Source organism: Eucyclogobius newberryi, unplaced genomic scaffold (genome assembly GCF_026437365.1).
Source record: "Eucyclogobius newberryi isolate DKJ021-1_F unplaced genomic scaffold, fEucNew1.0.hap1 SCAF_4, whole genome shotgun sequence".
Classification (NCBI taxonomy): domain Eukaryota; kingdom Metazoa; phylum Chordata; class Actinopteri; order Gobiiformes; family Gobiidae; genus Eucyclogobius; species Eucyclogobius newberryi.
The window spans coordinates 19,310,610-19,329,312 of NW_027316056.1; the positions used below are offsets into that span (position 1 = coordinate 19,310,610).

The following is an 18,703-nucleotide window of genomic DNA, read 5'->3' on the forward strand; positions in this document are numbered from 1 at the left end:
ATGGAAAAGTATTTGAGCGTGATGTTGTGCCTGGGGTCCCTGTGCAGGCCTTACTGGCAGATGCCAAATGGCTCAATCACTTGGAGGAAATTGAGAATCCCTGGGTAAAAGAATCTCTGTGTTTATGACCTGGAAAAAGCTACTCAAAACATATAAATTAAACTAAGATGTTAAAGTCTTGGGCTGGTTAGCTTGTGACCAAGGTTTTAAGCCAAGCTAACTTTTTGACTCGAGGGCCTCATTGGGTTCTAAAATTTGGCCGAGGGGCCGGGCCAGGAAAATATGGTGTGTTTGTGTGAACTAATGAATTACTATAAATTACACGCAAGATTTGACCTGTAACAAAGCAACAAATGCAAGGCTCAATGTACAAATTGTTTTCCAAATGCATTAAATAATGATTAATTATCTACGGTCTTCTACTGTCCACAAGAGTCTTCTTCAGTGTCAAACACTTGCGCTTCCTGCTTGATTGGCCCCGGTGGCCGTTTGTGGTGAATTTTATTTTCTGCGCGCCATAGATTTTCTTGTGCGTGCACTAAGTGCGAGCAGTGCACTATGTGCTGCTCAGGAGCGCAGCTTAGAGGGAACAGTGGCCATCTCTTGGGGAAATGTGGGCATTACAGGCGAAAGGTAAAATGAACGGCTAGCCACAGTATCGTGAGTTTGAATCCCGACTCCGACATTTGCTGCATGTCCTCCTTTCTCTCTCATCATTCCCCTTCCTATAGATATTTACAAATAAGAAGTGATTATACTCAAGAAATAAAACAAAGCAACTGTGGTGCCTCTCCAGAGGTGGTGTTTCGAAGGTGCGTTGGGTAGACAAAAGATAGCTCGCTTGACACTGCTTCGTGATTTAGAAAATGGTTTTAATCATGAATAAACAGCTATCAAATACAGATGTCGACAATCTGGGTCCCCTCGTAGCCGAATTGAGAAAAGACCCCTTCTTTTTGACATGAGAGCTTTTTTATAGGCATTCAGAAGACAAAGAAAAACCCCCTCGTGAGCCCTCTGCCCCACAGGGATGACACTGAAGACAATTGATGGAAATTGGCGGCTAACGCCTTAAACCCAAAATAGGCTGGAAACTTAACTTACATATTAACTTATGCCCAGTAACTCAACGTTTCCTGTTTTTCGACCAGGAAGCCTCTCCTGTTATTCTACACATTCCTATGCAGTTTTAAGATACTTCACAACGATAGTTATAACCCCCTGACTGAACTCTTTATCAAGGCATTCAAATCAGAACTCTCAAGGGGAATAATATCTAAAGTATATAAATGGATTAATAACCTGGACAACTAATTTACCAAATACATCCAAATTAAATCGGAAAAAGAGAGTAATTTCGATCTGACGAACGAGGAGTGGGAAAGTGTATTTCACAATGGAGAACCACAAGATCTCATGTCTGGAGGGAGTTCTGTTGGATGAATTTGACCCATTTCTTTATAACACCATGTCAAAGTGCTCATTACTCACTGGAAGGGGCTGAATGTTGGAGAAAGTGTGGTTGCCAGGAGGAACATCATTATCATGTATTTTGGGACTGCCCGGTTGCAGAGATTTATTGGAGAGAAATTAAAAATGTACTGCAGACTATCTTTGACACTACGATCCCATCAGACTTCTCAGAACTCCTGCCGTAGACAATATGGATAATGGATATCTCTCTGAAGGATACTTCTGGCTGACACTACAAATGGATGACACAAACTGCACCAACAATAAAGGACTGGCTGGACTGACATCATAATGGACATACGGAAAATTGAAAAAATCACATACTGAACTTGAACGTGACTGAACTTGGAAATGGACAAATTTGACATAAGCTGGACTAAATATGACTCAAATTTTGGACATAACCTTGCACTTTATTTTCATCTTGATGCGTTTTTCTTAAAACTGTAATCTCAAATAAAATACACCCTCCCCGCCGTTGCTGCTGTTGTTATTGTTACTGTATCTGTATTTACACATACGTTTTGATTGGTCTGTGTGTTTTTTAGTTTTTTTTTCAATTAAGTAAAATAATTTAACAAACAAACAAACAAACAAACATACCAGCAAGCAAAATAGGACAATAGGTGAATATAAAACTCATCAACTATTGCATAAACCAATGGAGCTTGGCAGATTTGACCTGCTCCAGGATTTTCAAATTTGAAATCGAAAAAAAAAAAATTAAAACGAAAAAGTGATGCTTAGTCTTTCTAGAGGTCATTCTTACCATTATATACTTTCAAAAATGCTTAAACAATCACTGTTACTGTAAGTGTACATACACCGTTAAGTGTGGAATATTCTAACTCAGACAAAGATCCTATTTCTGCTGCTTCTATGTTCTGTCAATGGTACTCAAATAATTTTCTTTCTCTCTCTCTCTCTCTCTCTCTCTCTCTCTCTCTCTCTCTCTCTCTCTCTCTCTCTCTCTCTCTCTCTCTCTCTCTCTCTCTCTCTCTCTCTCTTTCTTTCTTTCACTCTCTCTCCCACTCTCTCTCTGCAAATCAAAGAAGCGGGGACGAGCGGGAGAAAGTTGGGTTGGAGAAACGGAGCGCGACGGTCGCCTCGGAGTCAGCACCACGGACAGCGACAAGACGCACGTGGCGCATCGTCAATATTGTATCATAAACTGGATTTTATCACGATCGGACGTCTCCAAGTTTTATGTTGCCTTTTATCAAGTGAAGACATTTGGATTTGTGTCGCTTTCTCCAAACACTTGCTTGTTTTTCACTTCTTATTTTAGTCAAACAAACAAGAAACGCACTGTGTGATGTATTTTTGGCATTCCGTTTTTCTTTGTATTAGAGTAGATTTATGAACTGTGTCACTGTGTCACATCCCTGAATGGTTCAACTGGAAAACTAAATTAACTTGCATTTGTGGTGTATTTGGACAAATAAAACAAACGGACCGATGTCATTAAACGCGTCTTGCATGATGGAGCTGGACCAGAGCCATTGTCCGCCTGTCTCGTTCGACTTTGATAACTCCTCTTTGGCCTCTCCACTTTTAAAGTATTCATATCCACGCCACGTCAACTTTTCGGTCAACATGTCCACTCAGAGCGTCCCGTTTGAGGGCAGCAGCACCCTCATGACTGCGCTCATCTCCATCACCGTTTTCGTGGCCGGTTTGGTTGGAAATACCTTGGCCATATACGTCATCCTGCGCTACGCCAAAATGAAAACTGTGACTAATATTTACATCTTGAACCTGGCAGTGGCGGATGAGTTGTACATACTGGGACTGCCCTTCCTCACAACCCAAAACGTGCTCTCGTATTGGCCCTTTGGCTCGTTCATGTGCCGCGTGGTCATGACAGCGGATTCGATGAACCAGTTCACGTCTATTTTCTGCCTCACGGTCATGTCCATAGACCGATACTTGGCCGTGGTGCACCCCATACGAAGCACCAAGTGGCGTCACCCGCGCGTGGCCAAACTGGTGAGCGCGGCTGTGTGGGCTTTGTCCTTCATTGTGGTGCTGCCCGTGGTCATCTTCTCTGATGTGCAGGTACAACTCTTTGATAAACGTTAGGGATATTGCAAAGTAAAAAAAAAGAGTCCAATTACTTAGAGTGTATACAACTCAAGTTTTTCCAATGTATTTGTTTGGTGGGATAGTTCCTGTGGTTGCAGTTTGTGAAGAAAAATTGAAAAATTTAAGTTGAAAATTGCAGAAAGTAGAGCTGATGTCTAAAACAGAATCTCTCTGTGATGTCATCAATATGCGACATTGAATCAAAAACGACCATTTACACGCAACTGACACAATTTTCCGACAAGCTTCTGACCATAATAAAGATGTTATCGGGAATTATTATTCATCAAACATCATTACATCCATATACATTTGTCAAATGGATTTTCACAGGAATATCATAAATGGCACCAAAATGGTCAAACTGGGAAAAAATAGGCAAAATCTTTAGTAAAATCTTTAATACAATCATGTTTGACCATGTTATAACTGTATTTCTACATCATTAGCTCACATATTTCAATCATCCTTTATTGTCCTGCGTTTGAAGCTTGAATGCTCAGATTCCTGTTTTCACCTATCCCTTATCCCTGCCCACATCCTTGTACTTAGTTGTGTTTATTTGAAAAAATAGAACACTGACTCATTCATAGAGTTAAAAAAGTAGGAATTCTTCTAAAATAAAAACATGTGAATGAACATTTTAAGTTTTTTACTGTGCAATTTAACTTTCTCAGATTGAATAGTCAATTACCAAGCCAGTTTAGCTTTTCATTTTACAAATGATAAAATGCTCAGGTTATAAAGAGAACTAGACACACCGCAGTTCTTTGTTAAATGTGGACTATAAAACCTTTGTAGTGGAGGGTCTGTTGCCTGCTTGTCTCCACAGGGATGTTATTGCTTTTTCCTCCATGAAGACACATAGATCTGACTAGGTCAGATCTGTGGAAGGGCGACCAATATTCAAACAGTTTTAGTCAAAAGTAATTTATGTGAGGTTATTGGGGGACGTGATAAGATTTTGTGCTAAGAAGTGCTACAATAAAATTAATAAAATTGCTCTAGATTGAGTGTGAATTATATAGTGAGATTGTCTCATTTTTTTTCCATGTGTTTACATTTGGCTTGGACATGTTTGGTGGAAATGTTACACATTTTGACCGTATTTACAAAAGTTAGAATGACACCAGAAAAAGTTGATGAATACAAAAATGGCAAGGCAAAAATCAAATCAAAATTAAATCAAAATTAAAAAAAATATATATATATATTAAAAAATATATTATTTTTTTATTTTTTACATTGTCCCGATACTGCATTCCATCCATATCTTAGACTTTATTATTTAGACTTTAGTCTTTGAACCCCCTCCTCCCTGTACCCCCGTCACCTAGCAACAGAGACCCACCGCTAATGCTGTTGCTACCGCTAATGCTAAGACCACGGCACGAGAGGAAATGTTCCATCAAAATAAAAGAGGAAGAGGAAGTGAAGGCATTAATTGCGTTCAATGAATGTTATTGCATTCAGAGTTTCATGTTTCTTGGTTCTCGCAACCTCCATTTTATTGGAGTTCGGGCCGAGCCGATTGCGTCTATGTTCCAATGTGTGACATTCATCAATGTTAGGGAGTCAAAAATGCCCGAGTTGTGGCAACATTTTACTATGCAAAACAATAATAAGAAACCTGGCAAGAACAATGTCTCGATCCATTCCATTCTGGAAGGCTCGAGCCAATAAGAATATTAAGAAACATGGCGAGAACAAAGACTCGTCGCATTCCATTCCATGGAATGGCTCAAGCCAATGATAAGGCAAGGCAAGTTTATTTGTAGAGCACATTTCATACACAAGGCAATTCAAAGTGCTTCACACAGCAGGTAAAATGCATTCAAATCACAAAGAAATTACAGAAACAGAAATACAATAAAATTAACTAAATTAAAAATTATCAATCCAACTGATTGTCTAAACTAATAAAATCACAAACAAAAGAGAAGAGTGCAAAGAAAAAATCCTTTCAGTCATATGCGCAGCTAAACAAAACAGTTTTTAGCTTAGATTTGAACTTGTCAGAGTAGAAGCCTGTCTCACATCTTCAGGAAGACTGTTCCAGATTTTAGCTGCATAAAACTGAAACGCAGATTCCCCATGTTTTGTCCTGACTCTGGGCACCAGCAGGAGGCCGGTCCCTGAGGTCCTCAGAGTCCGAGATGGTTCATATGGCACTAACATGTCTGAGATGTACTTTGGTGCTAGGCCATGGAGAGACTTGTACACAAGCAGAGCTGCTTTAAAGTGCAGAGACCTGAGAACAGGACTAATGTGATCATACTTCCTGGTTCTAGTCAGGACCCGAGCAGCAGCGTTCTGGATGTACTGCAGCTGTTTTACAGCTCGTTTGGAGAGGCCAGTGAGCAGTCCGTTACAGTAGTCTAATCTACTGGAGACAAACGCATGGATAAGTCTCTCTAAATCTGGTTTTGACACTATATTTTTGATTTTGGCAATGTTTTTTAGATGGTAAAAAGCTGCTGATGTTATTGATTTGACGTGGCTGTTAAAGTTCAAGTCTGAGTCCATTATTACCCCCAGATTTCTAACTTGGTTTGTAGGTTTAAGAGCGAGACTCTGGAGGTGACCGCTAACACTTTCTCTTTGTTTCTGTGGGCCAAAGACGATTATTTCAGTCTTGTCTGAGTTCAGCTGGAGAAAGTTGTTTTGCATCCACAAACTGATCTGTTGGATGCAGTGACAGAGTGAATCTACTGGTCCATAGTCACCTGCCGATAGTGAAACATAGATCTGAGTGTCGTCTGCATAATTGTGATAGGACACATTTTCACTGCGTATCAACTGACCCAACGGCAGCATGTAAAGGTTGAACAGAAGGGGACCCAGGACTGACCCTTGGGGCACTCCACAGGTCAGGGTCATGTGGTCTGAGACACAGCTACCAATTTCAACAAAGTACTTCCTGTCTTCCAGATAGGACCTTAACCAGTTTAGGGCAGTGCCAGTGATGCCCACCCAGTCCTCTAGTCTCTGTAAGAGGATCCCATGATCGACAGTGTCAAAAGCAGCACTCAGATCTAACAGAATTAAGACTGAGGCTTTGCCCGTGTCAGTAATAAGAAACATGGCAAGAACATAATCAAATCATAATCAAATCAAAATCTCAAAATCGTGTGGGAATTGTGTCTCGCCTCATCCGTACTTGAGAATTTGTTAGCCTTAGTTCAATTTCAAAATTTCTGTTTTCAAAGATTAATATCAAGATGGACAAATATTCATTAAATGTGATTTTGAACATACAAATATATAAATAGGCTTAATCCTTTAACAATTCCTCTTTCAAAGCTGAAGACATTTTCACACAAAAAATAAAAAGGAAGAAATCTATAACATGCAGAGAAGCTGTACAGTTCCCTTTAATCAGATTGTTGACAAAGAGGAATACATTAAGGAAAAGGCCCTTCCGCATCAAACAAGAAAATAAGTAATAGTTCTAAGATCTATCAGATCTTCTTGATCTGATGTAGATCGTTTTATAAAGCATCAGTCTGATCTTTTTGAATTTTGAATTGACTCTTTGACTGTGGCAAGAGGGAGAGTACATTAAAGAGACAGCTTATGTAAGGTGTGTTTGAGAGGGCCAGATTGAATTATCATGTACTATTTCAGTATGTACAATAGAAAGTAAAAACATATTCAACTATTTTATCACATTATATAAATGAACGTCAAAGCAATGTTGCTACGAGACCAATTAGGTTGAAGGCCATTAGTTTGACTGTTCAGCAAGAGGAAAAATACTGTTTTTTCATCTATTTAAATCTCTCATATGTCCCTAAATGTGTTTTTTTTTTTCATCATCAGGAAACTTTTAATTCCTGCAACATGATTTGGCCTGAGCCGAAAGACGTGTGGTCAACAGCCTTTATCCTGTACACAGCCACAGTGGGCTTCTTCGGACCTCTTCTGATCATCTGCCTCTGCTACCTGCTCATCGTGATCAAGGTGAGATAGACTTACTTACAAACAAATAAGGATGTCACAATGTCAAATTTTATTGTTACAGGTATTGTGAGCAGCAGAAACATCACCATTTTACAATTACAGACACCTTGACCAAACAACAGTGAATCCTTAATTGGCTTTCATTCACCTTGTCTAATACAGTTCAAGATTCAAGGTTTCTTTATTAGTACCTGCAGGTAAATTTTATTTCTGTTTACTTCAATTACAAAGATAAAATATAGCCGCAAGTGATCACCACGCCGCCCCGCAACGCAAGAGGAGGTTTTCCTCATTTTATTACACCTACTGCCAAATCCGTGGAGATATTGCGCCTTCTCCCCTTGGATCTACAAATAGGGGCATTATTGTGTACTGAAAATGTAAATATTTTGGGACACATTTGCAGCTACGCTGCACAAAGACCAACACTAAATGAAAAATGTTGATAACTTTTGATGGTCAACTCCTGAAGATGATTCTCACAAAATGTAAGGTTAATTGGGCTAATGCCCTAGGAGAAGTATAAAGTGTGAGCAAATTTCAGAGATTTGGCAGTTTTCCCATTGGAATAACATGGGAGGTTTTCTGGCATTGCTACGGCTACGGCGTAACAAACATGACATGGGCCTCATTGACTTTTTGATAGGGATGCCAAAATGGAATTTTGTGCCAAATTTCATGACATTTGGAAAAACTAAATATTTTGCTAATTTCACTCTGTAGGGGTGCTATCGCGCCAAATTGATTTGTTTCACTTCAAGTTGCTTTAGAGCGAAGTATTTAACAACTGATTCACGGCAGCAAATTTTAAATTTGGGAATTATTTGTATATTTTTTTATGTCCCACTCCTCAACCAACCCATTTTCACCAAATTTCAACTTTTACAGGCCAACGCCCTAGGAGTTTGTCTGTCAATAAATTAAACAAACAAAAGAATGGTCAAAAAGACCACTGCAGTCCAATAACATTAAAATCAAGACAAACACATGACATGAATGACACAGATACACACAGCATTCTACAAAGACGTCTTCCTACAGCCTGTAATGGTCAGTATGCTATGATCAGGGCTGTCCACCTAAACACCACTCCTGTCCAATGTTCTGATAGCTGCAGGTACAAAACTTTCTCTGTACCATTTAGTTTCCCCCATGGGGCCAGGTAACACCAACCAGAGCAATGAACAGGAACTCCACATGCAGCAGGTGTGTTAGGTCCATAGTTACAGACCTGGCCTCAAGCAGGAGCTGAGTGGTGTACAGCTCTGAAACACTGAGCTAGGGGAAACCCACCAGTTTACTCGCTCATTTCACCACCTGCTGGAGACAGTTTTTGTCTCTCCAGATTGCCAAAGCAAGCCACAATCGTAAAGGACAAATAAGGTTCAATAAAGGTTCTGTAGAAGAGAGTCAGCATGATGCTATCGATCCTCAGGCAAAGCAATCATTGGTGGTCTTTTTACAAATGGCCTCACAGTTGTCTTTCAAGCTCAAGTTAGAGTCTATGATTTTTCCCAGGTATATGTTTAATTCACCCTGGAGAGACAAAGAGCCCACGAAAATGGACTGTTTAGCAAGCTTTATTCGTGAGTTATTTGGCGCTCAGACCCCGGTGGAAGACGTTGCAATCATGGGCACTCCATGATCTATTTGTATTAGATGTCTCCCCCCGGAGCCTGGAGACTGGTGGTGGTAGATGTTAAGAGGAGGTAGAGGATGAGGGGAATGCAGAGGAGGAGCAGGGGAGGTGGTGGGTCGCAGTACGGTTTGAGCGGCCGAGCCATCTGCCTGAGGGTTTAAATGCGACCGCCTGGTGCTGATTGGGAGCGGGGAGGAGTCACTTGAGAGCGTTGATTGTGGATGAGGAGCAGGTGCGAGAGCCATGGTACAGACGCCCCCTGACCTTTCACCCTCCTTCTTGGCCGGGAAAAACTGCATAACCTCTTTGGGATAAGCGCAGAAACCTGGGAGAGTCCATGGTGAAGTGAGGGATCTGACTCCCTCAGACGGACAGGCGGACGCCCACTTGAGTGCGATGATGGCGCTGTGGAGAGGGGTCCTTCCATGGTGGCCTTGACGTAGATGGGTGGAGTTAAGTCTTCCAGGCTGAATTTACGCAGGCTTCATATGTCCACACACTCCAGGACATAGGGCTCAGCTTGATGCACCGCCATGATGTATAAAATTTGTATTCCCATGTACCGTTGTGTCATGCGCTCCTCCACGCTGAGACTACGTTACAGGGTGGGCGGGGGACACACGCTCACGCTCAAATATACCCTTAGGATAGACCACAAAACGGGAAAAATAGCATGATAGGGGATCTTTAATGATGGTAGAATCCTGTGGCAGGGGCTCATTTTCTAAAATCAACACACATGTCCTTGGTTTTAGATATGAGGTTGAATGGAATTAAAAGCAAGCCAAAAAAAAGGGGTTTGCTGCACTCTAAATGCTTCAGTAAAAGGCAGGCACGGGTCTAGACCAAACTAACTGAGGGTGCAACCGAGTTTAAAAGGGTTGCAAAGATAATACAATTCCATTAAGTGTCATTATTTAACACACCTGAAATGAGGGTGCAAACACTTTTAAATGAGGTTGCAATGCACTCTTTTGCACCCCTGTAGACCTGGGCCTGACAAAAAGTACCGAAGTGAGAGCTAAAGGCCTAAAATCATAGGTTGGCATCCTTTAGGAACAGGTGCAACCAAAGCTTGCTTTCACAGGTTTGATGTCCTCTGCAAAGTCAAGGACAGATCAAAAATATAACAAAAAAAAAGCACCAGAGAGGAATGCCCTTTCGACATCCCTCAGCTCTAATACAAGATGCTCACTGTGCTTTAAAGTAGCTTTGAGATTTTTTATGTCTTCACCAAAGTCAAATTAATCAAATCTAAGGTAGAACTGATTAAAAGTGTTTGACATCTCAAAGTCTGATATAAAGCCATCAATAAAGATTTTTAGCCTGGTTCATGCCTGTTCAGGCTGAAGAAAGATTACTTTTTTGTGCCAATTTGTATTCAACGTTAGATTTGTCTTTGCTTTGCCATCTATTTCAACTGTCTCATCTGAGTTTAAAGACGCTTTTTTCTCTCACTGTTTCCCTGTTCATGACATCCATGGTTACGGTTCCACTCCTCTGGCACCTTCCTTATGAAGTGAAAGTAATATTAGTTTTTGGTCACACCGCCCACAAGCATCAATACAGTCCTGCAACATAGGGTATATTTAGATCCCGGCTTTAGGACTTTATTAATGAAGTAATTAACCTGTAATACACACCAACAAGTGCTGTGCTTTTTGTGCAGTTGAGTTTACTGTGCATTGCTGTGTTTGCTGAGGAAACTCAATAATTCACACTTTATTTTAATTTACATGTCTCGTTTTCTTTATTAAAAGGAAGATTATTTTCATACTTTACTTGGTGTCTGGTGTTAATTCGTTATTTCACTCCCTTCTGTATTCACTCCCTACTGTCACTCAAATATTTATTCGATTCTAATAACAATTTTGAGTACGTGAGTACACTCTAAAAGAACCCATAGCCTACTCAAGTAATTCAAACATACATACAACACAAGTATATTTAACATAAAAAACAGAGGGGTAAAGCAATTTGGATCTTTCAAATCAAGTGTGGAAAAAGTACTTTTCATAAGACACTTGAGCTCTTTGATTCCACTGGCAAAGGGACACATGCATGGCTTGCAATCAGTATGTTGTTTGGGAAGCCTCCACCTCTGGGGATGACTCCTTGTGGTTCTTTGCTCACCTTACCTGATTGCCCATCACCTTTTCGTGCAGGTGAAGTCTTCAAGCGCTCGGGCAGGAGTCACAAAGCGGAGGAGGTCGGAGCGTAAGGTGACCCGTATGGTGGTGGTGATTGTGGTGGTGTTCGTGCTCTGCTGGCTGCCCTTCTTTATCATCAACATCGTCAACCTCGTGGTCATCATTCCCGAGTCCAGCGCCACGGCCGGCATATACTTCTTCGCCGTGATTCTGTCCTACGCCAACTCCTGCGCCAATCCGGTGCTCTATGGCTTCCTCTCCGACAACTTCAAGCAGAGTTTCAGAAAAGTCTGTCATTCATTTAACAGCACAATGTTACACAAAGGCGGGGCAAAATACCAGAGTAAAATTTAGATATTACTTTGTGTAAGCGTTTAAATAAAATAATAAAAATGCAGGAGATAAAATGTTCATGCTATTTAACAGACTCTTAACATACAGTCTTTTAATACTTCCACTGAGAGGTCACAGAGGCAATAGTCTGTTCCAAGTGCTACTTGCAAGAAGCAGAACATAAACCAACTAATCACATTTACATACACTATTAGCAATATAGACGTGTGAATATAAGTGCATGATGGGAGGACGCCAGAGTGCTCAAAGACAAAGAGCAGAGAGAAAAAAAAGCCATAATTAACCTCATTTGCATTAGTAATTGCATCCAATATTGTCAGAATCTATAACTTCTTAAATATGTTTCAAAGGAAACAGAAGAATTGACTGTGAAAAAGACTTGGATCAAGCATTAGTCATGGGTTTTAATTCCCCATTGTAGCTTCCATTTTGGGGACTTTTGTTCATTCAAAAGATGTAATATTTTGTTCTGAGTCTGAGTTTGATTTCACAGGTGCTGTGTGTGAAGAGTGTGTGCTGTCAGGCCAATGGTGTGGATGATGGGGATCGCAGCGCCCCTCGAACTGAAAAAAACACCACAGTTAAAGAGAGCCTCTTCCTTTCTCCGCGTAACCAGGTCTACCACCAACCCCAGGTGAGGTTAACTGTGCATTGTGAATAAAATCACTGCAAATAATAGAAAGGAATTTAAACTAATGTAATGGTGAATCATTGATGCTCAGTGAAATGAACGGATCAATAATTCAAGATAATTATCTAAAGGCATAACTCAAACTAGATTTCCTTCTGTTTGCATGCGTCGTGAGTTCGTAACTGCCGGCCTTGGAAGCGTACACTTAAATGAATAAATCAACAAGGCACAGGTGCCAGTGTGTACAGGTGTAGGGGCAACTAATCGAATCGGAGAAAGGGTGCCAAATGTAGACTCTGGCAGTGATTGAGATGTGCTGAAGTTGAAGGAGGGTAGGCCAGGCTGCACACTGTCCAATTCAAGAGTGGCATCTGAAATACTGTTAGGAAAAAGGTTTCAGATAAGATAATATTCTACAAAAGTTTATGTCATAGTATTATTTTTTTCATAGTAATGTTTTTTTCTGTTTAAACCTTTACCTTTAAATAGGCTAATAACGTTGTGCATGCTATTGAGGCCAACTCAGCCTGATCAGGAAACTCAAATAATTTGGGTTGAAGTTACAGAAGAAAGCCCTTTCTTATTTACTACTAATAAACAGAATAACATAAGCATACTTTTTCATATCGTTAAACAGCAAATGTGTGCAAAATGTATTAAAATGTGTCTTATTCTAAAACAACAGATGGTACCAACCCCCATCTCTCCTGTTAAATATTTCACCACAGATTTCCCCACAGCATTCTGGATCTCCCACCTCCCACTCTGCGGCTGATGACCTGCACCTCTTCTCTCCAGTCCTCCAGGCCTTCTCTGCTGGTTCAGAACGTGGACCAAACTCCAAAAAGACTAACACTGCCATTGTAAACCAGGACAAGCCACCCAGTGTCACTGCACTCACCACTCCCTCATCTGCCTCTGTAGCGCCACAGTAAAGCTTTAATATTTGAACTCAATTTACACACCTGAGACAATGGGTCATTTAAAATACATAGCATCATTACAAAGTAGATCTTCAGGTGATGGATTTTAGCTCAAATACTGTAGGTCACTCTGGATCATGCCAACATTATTCTTTTCATCATTGTGAAAAGTGCCTTTTCCTCCACATGGCTTCAAAATGTCAAGAAGTGGTTTCAGGAAAATGTATGTAGTATTAGTACCGGTATGTAATAAATGTGTCTACAGACCATATGTAATGGAAAAGTTATGTAAAAAATATTAACATTTATATAGCGCTTTTCTACCTTCCAGACATTCAAAGCCCTTTACATCAAGGAACCAGTTACCCATTCACACACACATTCACACACACACATTTACACACACATTCACACACACACATTTACACACACATTCACACACACACATTCACACACACACATTTACACACACATTCACACACACACATTCACACACACACATTTACACACACATTCACACACACACATTTACACACACATTCACACACACATTTACACACACATTCACACACACACATTTACACACACGTTCACACACACATTTACACACACATTCACACACACACATTCACACACCAGTGTTCACAGGGACAGGGGGCGCGCCTGCAGTATTCACCAGAGGCAGCTGCAATTGTACAGTCAACCTGTCAATGGAACTGACCGCTCTTCCAGGGTGTTATATAATAACTGTATATAACTGTGTATATATAACCATAAACAAGTAAATATACTAATTATTGCATTATTGCATAAATAGTAAATATACTAACTATTACCAACTGAACCGTTTGAAAATCTAAGGATTATATCTAAGGACTACATATTACAGAAACTCCTAACGGCAGACCTCTAGTTGCTATATTTGATAAACAGCACAAGCATACAGCCTATGATACAATGTAAAGACATAACTTATTAGTTTGCATATGTATTTGAATGTAACTGCTCTATGTACTGAGCCATCTACTGTATGTGTTTTGTATTTGTGTTTTAAAGCTTGTTACAGCCCTAAGGCAACGTGAGAACTGCTCATTGTGACGTGCCCCCAGAGCACAACCTGCCTGTACATGTGTTTGCATGTCTATGGAGATTATGTTCGATTATGCTTATGCTTTAGGAATATTTTAATAATGCCGTCTACATTGGGATTGAGGTTTAACATTGCAATGTGACATGATTGTGTTTTCTGTGTTTATATATAATGTTGAAGTATTGTTTAATTTGATCATGAACACAAATGAAAGCCCTATATTTGTATTACACTTTACAAGGCGCCACATTAGTCATCATTCATTCATTTCACACTTGATAATGGTAAGCCACTTAAGCACATTTGCCCTTGGGGAGATTGCCTGAAGAAAGGCTGCACTATTGGTCTCTCTGACCACCATCACTCACATTTAATATACGTATGTCTGTCTTTTATTAGCTGCAGTTGTCCCTAAGGTCAGCGGTCAATAATGAGAAACAGCATATTGATTGCTTTTACTCGAGTTACTCGAGTATGTTATTGTCCTATGGGTATGTGAAGAGCACATGTTGATTTATGTACATTTCAAAAAATAAAACAGCAATATATATATATATATATATATATATATATATATATATATATATATATTCAACTATAGGAGCATAAGGAGAGCACAAACATACTGAATTCTGACTTCAATTGCCAAACTCTAAAGCTGATGTTCCTGTTTTTTTTATTTTTTTTTAATGATCATTTATCTATTGAGATAGTCACATACAATTCCCACCTAGTCCAAAGCATTACATCATTACTTTCAAGTTTCATCCTATTTGATTTTGTCCGAACACTGAACAAAAACAGTGAAGTGTTTCTTCATTGTAACATCAAACATACAATGCATTAGATCTCCTCATACAGTATGTCCCTGTTTAATCATCTCTGTGCCATGACTCACAGGGAACGTAGATTTCAATAATTTTCAGAGCAATGGATCTGTTTGTGTTGTTGGAAAGGTCTTGGGAGGTGGCCCATCTTTTTAATGATTACTAATGAGATGTCAACTCCATGCTCCTTCAGCACTTATATTCTCACAGCAGCACTGGCAAACATGGACTCTGGCAACACAAAAAATATTCATACAATATTTGGTCGAGTAAACTCCATTAAGTGGTTTGCTGGATAATATAGGGCTGCCTTCTTAAAGATTAGGTTCCCAAATGTGAAAACTAGAGTATTTTGAGCTGGTCCCAAATGTGGATAAATATAAATCTAATTGAGTCCACACACTTAACATCATATGTATGTATAAAAGGTTTGGACTATTATAACACACTGTGATTACAATGTAAATTAAGGGGAATTAAAAAGACATTGTGTACAATTTCTGGTGGACAGGCCGGCGTCACCTCAGATTGAATGTGTATCACTCTGAGTTCTTCTGTATACAGTCAATGGTTCCACACAATAGGCAAATTCAGGATGAGCAAAGACTCCAAATCCGATGGGTGTCACTGTCAGTTGACATTGCGATTATCCGGTTTAACCGTATTGTCTGTAGACCTCTAGACAGGATTGTGTCAAGTTCTGGGGATGGGTACAGAAAAAGGTCTGCTGCATTAAAGGTTCCTATGAACAATCGGAAGAGAAGGGCCTTAGTCCGGGAAGTGGCCAAAAACCGGATGATCACACTGACAGAGCTCCAGCATGTCTCTGTGGAGAGAGGAGGACCTTCCAGAAGAACAACCATTTCCGCAGCGTTCCACTAATCAGTCCTGTGTGGCAGAGTGGCTAAACAGAAGCCACTCCTCAGTAAAAGGCTGATGTAACAAAGCTTGAACTCTTTGGCTTGAATAGCAAGTGTTGGGAGCACCCCAGGCACCGCTCATCACCTGGTCAGTACCATCCCTACAGTGAAGCACGGTGGTGGCAGCATCAGGCTGTGGGGATGTTTTTCAGCTGCAGGGACAGGGAGACTAGTCAGGATCAACAGAAAGATGGATGCAGCAGTGTACAGAGACATCCTTGATGAAAACCTGCCCCAGAGCACTCTGGACCTCAGACTGGGGCAAAGGTTTTTTTTTTTTTTATTGCAAAGAATCTAAACAACCTTCTTTCAAGTTGTGTTATGGGGTATTTTTGTTTGTAAAATTTTGAGGAAAATAATTACTTCAATTAAAATAATTAATCAATTTTGTAAAAAGGCTGTAAGATAACAATATGTGGGAAAAGTAAATACTTTCTGGATGCATTGTACTGTGATTGGTCAGCCACTCAGCGGCCAAGCTCAAGCCTAACAGTGCGAGCCCGACTCAAATAGACTCTGGCTGGCCAAGTTAGAAATACTTCTTTCTTAATAAATGTTTCTATATTTACTTTTTTGAATGACAACATTTGGAAAGTGCTATTTGGTTTTGGAAGTTAATTTCTACCGTGCATCAATTATTTTCAGCTCCACCAGTGTTTTATCAGTATGCAGCCCAGCCACAGGTGGTGCATCCCGGTGAGTCCAGTGTCACAGGATCAAGTATTGGTAAATCTTCTCTTGGCGTGACAGAGCCGGTGTGCTTTTTCTGACAGTGACAGTGATGGTGCAGCCACATCCCACAGACTGTTCCGGGCAGATGATTTGTCCTCACTGTCCCCCCCCAAATAAACAAATTAAAATATAAATTAAAATTAAATAATAAGTCCTATCCCAGAAGGTAAAAATAAGTGCCCCTCAGAATATATGTGACCCCCAGTTACCCTTTTCTGAATCTGAGAATATATGCGACCCCTCCAGAATGTATGTGGAACCCCCCAGAATATATGTTACCCCCAGAATATATATTACCCCCCAGAATATATGTTACACCCCAAAATATATGTGACCCCAGAATATAGGTGGACCCCCCAGAATATATGTTACACCCCAGAATATATGAGGACCCCCCAGAATATATGTTACACCCCAGAATATATGAGGACCCCCCAGAATATATGTGGACCCCCCAGAATATATGTTACACCCCAGAATATATGTGACCCCCCAGAATATATGTTACACCCCAGAATATAGGTGGACCCCCCAGAATATATGTTACACCCCAGAATATATGAGGACCCCCCAGAATATATGTGGACCCCCCAGAATATATGTTACACCCCAGAATATATGTTACACCCCAAAATATATGTGACCCACCAGAATATATGTTACACCCCAGAATATATGTGACCCCCCCAGAATATAGGTGGACCCCCCAGAATATATGTTACACCCCAGAATATATGTTACCCCCCAGAATATATGAGGACCCCCCAGAATATATGTGGACCCCCCAGAATATATGTTACACCCCAGAATATATGTTACACCCCAGAATATATGTGACCCACCAGAATATATGTTACACCCCAGAATATATGTGACCCCCCCAGAATATATGAGGACCCCCCAGAATATATGTTACACCCCAGAATATTTGAGGACCCCCCAGAATATATGTTACACCCCAGAATATATGTGGACCCCCCAGAATATATGTTACATCCCAGAATATATGTGGACCCCCCAGAATATATGTTACATCCCAGAATATATGTGGACCCCCCAGAATATTGGAAGGAACTGACTTTGGAGGAACAAGGTACTTCAGGCTTTGGGAAACACCCTTTGTCTCATGGTGTTAAATGTATCAATCTTTAATTAATCTAATTGCATGCATTTTAATGCAAATGGTTGGTTTACTGGTGTCATCTGCTTGTCTCCACAGAGACAAAGGATATTTAAGGATATTTTGGCCCATAGGCTCCATTGGACAGGACAGCTGATGGTCAGTAAGGCCAATCATCAAGTTGAGGTTTGAGGTTCACAGCCAATATTCTGTCAGTAAAAGTTTATGATATGAGACAGAGTCCAGATTTTGGGGGAAGATATTTGACAATTATTAATGATTAAAAGTCTGTATTGCTTATGTTCAGAAAATGTATATTAAAGGTGTTTGTTTTGAATAGGACAATGTAAATGATGTCTTGCCCAAAACATTATGCACCAGTTGGATTGAGATTCAATGGCTAATTTCATGGCTAACCTTTGAATCTGTGGAGGACAAAGTATAAAGTGATCTACGGCCGCCCCCCCTACATGAACACTGAATCTACACTACAATGACCACCAGACCACTCAGTCTCTGGGCTCTAGACTTGAATGTAAAAATATCAGGGTGACCTTTACTTTGAGACCTCATTTCCATACACATATCTGGATTTGCTAATGCATACACTTCTCTGCTCATTTGTCCACTTTTATCGAAAAGAAACTGAACTCCAGGAGAACTGAGGATATTGAGTGACAGCGGCTGGAACAAGGCACTGGATTAAATAAAAAAGCGAGGAGGCAATATATTTTCGATTCAAATCAACCAGCACAAATGTCAAAAGGGCTTTTGAATCAGTTTACCACAACTTGTT

At 40.2% G+C, this 18,703-nt stretch overlaps 1 protein-coding gene across 1 annotated transcript; it reads left to right on the plus strand.

The window, feature by feature from the left end:
• Positions 1-3,027: 3,027 nt before the first annotated feature.
• On the plus strand, positions 3,028-13,433 carry LOC140377441 (somatostatin-like receptor F_48D10.1). The gene is made up of 5 exons (XM_072462842.1): positions 3,028-3,531; positions 7,381-7,521; positions 11,326-11,598; positions 12,158-12,298; positions 13,024-13,433. The coding sequence occupies exons 1-5, from the start codon at positions 3,070-3,072 to the stop codon at positions 13,228-13,230; spliced, it is 1,224 nt and encodes a 407-aa protein (XP_072318943.1). The 5' UTR covers positions 3,028-3,069; the 3' UTR covers positions 13,231-13,433.
• The last annotated feature ends 5,270 nt before the right edge of the window (positions 13,434-18,703 follow it).

Bases quoted from the DNA above. Each gene is read 5' to 3' on its own strand.
- LOC140377441 (XM_072462842.1), top strand. From the start codon at position 3,070: ATGTCCACTCAGAGCGTCCCGTTTGAGGGCAGCAGCACCCTCATGACT. The intron at 3,532-7,380 runs GTACAACTCTTT...TTTCATCATCAG, and splicing joins TCATCTTCTCTGATGTGCAG to GAAACTTTTAATTCCTGCAA. The intron at 7,522-11,325 runs GTGAGATAGACT...CTTTTCGTGCAG, and splicing joins ACCTGCTCATCGTGATCAAG to GTGAAGTCTTCAAGCGCTCG.